The sequence below is a fragment of the Morone saxatilis genome, unplaced genomic scaffold, assembly GCF_004916995.1.
Source record: "Morone saxatilis isolate NCDOM2014 unplaced genomic scaffold, NCSU_SB_2.0 Contig11, whole genome shotgun sequence".
Taxonomy (NCBI): domain Eukaryota; kingdom Metazoa; phylum Chordata; class Actinopteri; family Moronidae; genus Morone; species Morone saxatilis.
This window is the reverse complement of record NW_023339663.1, coordinates 6,335,484-6,339,146: the sequence shown is the minus strand read 5'-3', so window position 1 is coordinate 6,339,146 and position 3,663 is coordinate 6,335,484. Positions and strand designations below refer to the sequence as shown.

The following is a 3,663-nucleotide window of genomic DNA, read 5'->3' as shown; positions in this document are numbered from 1 at the left end:
ATTCTAAGGTTATTATAATAAAAACAGACCTATGAATATTATATTCCATTTCTGCCAATAGATCCTAAATGTTACACACTGGACCTTTAAATCATCATTCAACAGACTTTAAAGAATCTATGCTAAAAGTGGTCAGAATACAACATATTGGATTATAGAGTTTTAGTCACAGGCATGCCTCATTGTTCACTAGCCACAGTAGTTAGTGGCTGAGCTGCAGTATATTTACAGACTCATACTTCTCTGTTGCCCACAAGTTATTTGCCCAAAGACACACCCTCACCTCTCAGTCACTGATTCAGATCACACTCGCCGCTCTGCAGCACAAATGCAAAGTGCAAATGACGTCAGTGATCAAAAAAGTCTTTTGTGTTTTGTGTTTTTCTTTGGTTTTGTGGTGGGTGTTAAGTTTTCTTTTTATTAACACGTATGTAACAGTGCACTGGGATTCTTGAGTTACATTCATTCATTTTCCACTCCTTATTTCTCAGTATGTTTACTGTATTCTTTTCATGCTGATAATACTGTGGTATGTAAACTCCGACATTAGTGATTAACAGACGCTATAAATATGCAGTGACTTCAGTGTGATTAGTCCTGCAGCAATCGTCTATATTAGGAACAATATAAAAAGGAATTAATAGATATTTTAGCCAAATTTCGGACTTTTAAATTTTTTCACTTTTTTCTACACAGCAAGGAAAACAACTATTTTATTACATGTCGGCAAAGGAAATATTATTCCAGATTGATGTATTTTAATGACTATAATGATTTTATAATGTTGTTTTGTTTCATTTACTACATCTGGAATCCTCAAACACCTTTTAACTACACTTACACATTGTTTTTACTGGAAATAAGTCTAAGTTAGAGCAATGTTTTAAAAATAAATGTAGATGTTCTTGCTATGGAAATGTAACACCAGAGTCACTAACAGGTCAGTGTGAGTTTCTGCCATGAAAGCAGAGAGCGAGAGAGGCAAGAAGGAGGCACGTTGGTTTAGGCTCATGTTTGGAGTGTTTGTCTTTCTGAGGCCTCGGTATGTGATAATTATGGCAGCCATAGTGGAATGGGTCCATAAAGCAAAGAGCAGACCTCACATTACGGTGGGTGTATGTAGTGAAAGACTGTGTAGTTATGTAGTTACATCAAAGCATGTATTCCTAGTCTGGGAAAGATCTGCCTCTTATCATAAACAACTAATCCAGATCCAGATGTATCTGCCATTTTTCTCCTTCTCATGTGTATTTGGTTGCTAAATAACATTTATGTTATTTAATAAGTTCAGTATTTTAATGCTGTGCTGTGTTTTTCTCATGACTTTATGATTCTAGTCAGTAAGACCTGCACTATGAGTGTATTACATGTGTTTAGATTTGCACTTGCTTGTGTGAACTTTGCGCCTGTCTGCGCACATCACTGTTATTGCATCAAAACAAGCTCCTCCTGTGTCTCCTCTCTGCTAGTTCAGCTTGTCGTCCATCACTCAAACACAGGAAAACCCATAAATTGCTGCTCTTCTCAGCTCTTTTGCCAGCTTGCCAAATGTCTGTGGATTGGTTGGAAGCCAGGCCAGATTTTCCACTACATGAGCAGAACCTACACATGCTGCTGTTCGCTAGAAGCTCTGCACATCAGAGCAGAGTGTTGCTGTTCTGTTTGACCGCCAAGCTTCTTAATGATAGCTTATTTTAGTATGAGTCATTCATTTGTCTGCTTCGGGCCACTCTGCTGTTCTTTGTTTCAGCTGCAAAGTAAACTAAAAAACTATTTTAAGCATCTTTGCTGGACACTCTGTAAACATTAAAAGCATTTGGGCGCTGTGTATGTCAACAGTCTTTAGTAAGTCCTTCATAACTTCATAGTGACTTGTCATTAGCTCTTTTGGCTTCCAGGCCGGTGTGTCATAACAGCTTGATGACACCCGGTTGCTGCTTTTTTTCCCCGCAGGACTGTTTCGCAGTCGAAGGCGAAGACCTGAAGCATGACTTTGAGAGGCTTCAGCTGGCGATGGAGATGGTGGGCTTTCTTCCTGCCACGCGTAAACAGTGAGTGACACACACACACGACCGCAATGAGTGTGTAATAAAATAACATTAACTTTACTATAATAGTCCACAATGACAGATTTGTTGTGCAATAAGGAAGTATTTTAGTATTTAAGTATTTTACAGTACAGACAGTCACATATAAACAGTATACATCAATACAGTCCATAGTTTATTGATAAAAGGTTTATGCAGTCTCCTTAACGTTGTACTGTACTCATAAGATTAGAATTCCACAGATATAGAGATACTGCAGCTACAGCTACACTTCCACAGTATTTTTCCCGTGAGGCGTCTCTAAAACATTCCCTGAACTGTTGTTTAGGATCTTCTGCCTGCTGTCAGCCATTCTTCACCTGGGCAACATCCGCTACAAGAGGAAAACCTACAGGGACGACTCAATCGACATCTGTAACCCAGAGGTGCTCCCCGTTGTCTCTGAACTGCTGGAGGTACTGTAACATAGTTTTTATTGCTGCACATTCTCTAAATGTGTGTTCAGAAAAACAGATGGGTGGTGGGATGACCCGGTAGCTCACCTGGTAGAGCGCGCACTGCATGTACAAAGGTTTAACTCTATCTTAGGCTGTCACTGTGCATTAAAGGCTTAAAAAGCCTAAATAATAATAATAATAATAATAATAATAGAAAAAAAACTAACATGATGTGACAAAAAATAGATTTCACTATTTCACAATAACAAAATATGACATACATTTATATAAAATAAAACCTTGTCATGGTTTAAATGTTGGCATGTTCCGTAATAAAATACTTTTGCTGTATTTAGATTTTTTTGCAATTCTCTCTAAATGATAATGATGATAATTTGCACAAAGACGCCTTTCTATGTGTTGAATAATTAAGTTCCCAGTGACATTTCTTGGCAAAGTTGATGCAGTGCTGTTTGTATACTCGCTATGTTATGTGTTCTTTAACAGACTACTTCTGTGTCAATCACACATAGACGACTGTTGTATCCTAGTGACTGAGCTTTGTCTCATAGTCTACCATTAACATCCATGAAATCACATACTGTGTTGTCTTTGTCGAGTGAGGAACGGTTGGGGACATATAATGCATTGCCCTCTAGCTAAAGGAGCCTGAAGTAGTTTTAATAAGTACATATGGGGCCATAATGTTTACATTACAAGTGACCGTTTGGTATTATCTTAGTAATGTGGTTTAAGTATTGTATTATTAATTACTGTATGTGGACCATTAGCCGATGTAGTAACTAGACTGTGTGTGTGGCTGGTGTTCATCTTCATTATTATAATTTTAGTATCTGTGTGTGTGCAGAACTGTCACATCTCTCCTTTAACTTCAGTGCTAACAGGATGTTTGTAGGACAGTGTAGACTGATAAGGAGACATGTTTTTGTGGTCAATTTTTTTAAAAGCACTTCTTCAAACAGCCACCCTGCACACATACACACTGTGAAAGATGAAAAGCAGCTTGTATGGAAAGTGTCAGATTTCTTTTGAAGTCAAAAACTCAACGATAATCCAGGATTCTCTGGTCACGGTACACGTTGCTGCTGCATTGAATGATGGGTGTGTAATCCTTTCAGTGGAGACTTGACTGATTTCATTCTCTCTCTCTCTCTCTC

The 3,663-nt window shown here is 38.1% G+C and overlaps 1 protein-coding gene across 10 annotated transcripts in view; it reads left to right on the top strand.

The window, feature by feature from the left end:
• Positions 1-3,663, top strand: part of myo9aa (myosin IXAa) — a 104,370-nt gene that overhangs the window by 60,416 nt on the left and 40,291 nt on the right. For all 10 annotated transcript variants that reach the window (XM_035651739.1, XM_035651740.1, XM_035651742.1 and 7 more), the window contains 2 exons: positions 1,954-2,051; positions 2,377-2,503. In XM_035651739.1, the coding sequence (XP_035507632.1) occupies positions 1,954-2,051; positions 2,377-2,503 (225 nt within the window). The remainder of the gene's footprint in view (positions 1-1,953; positions 2,052-2,376; positions 2,504-3,663) is intronic.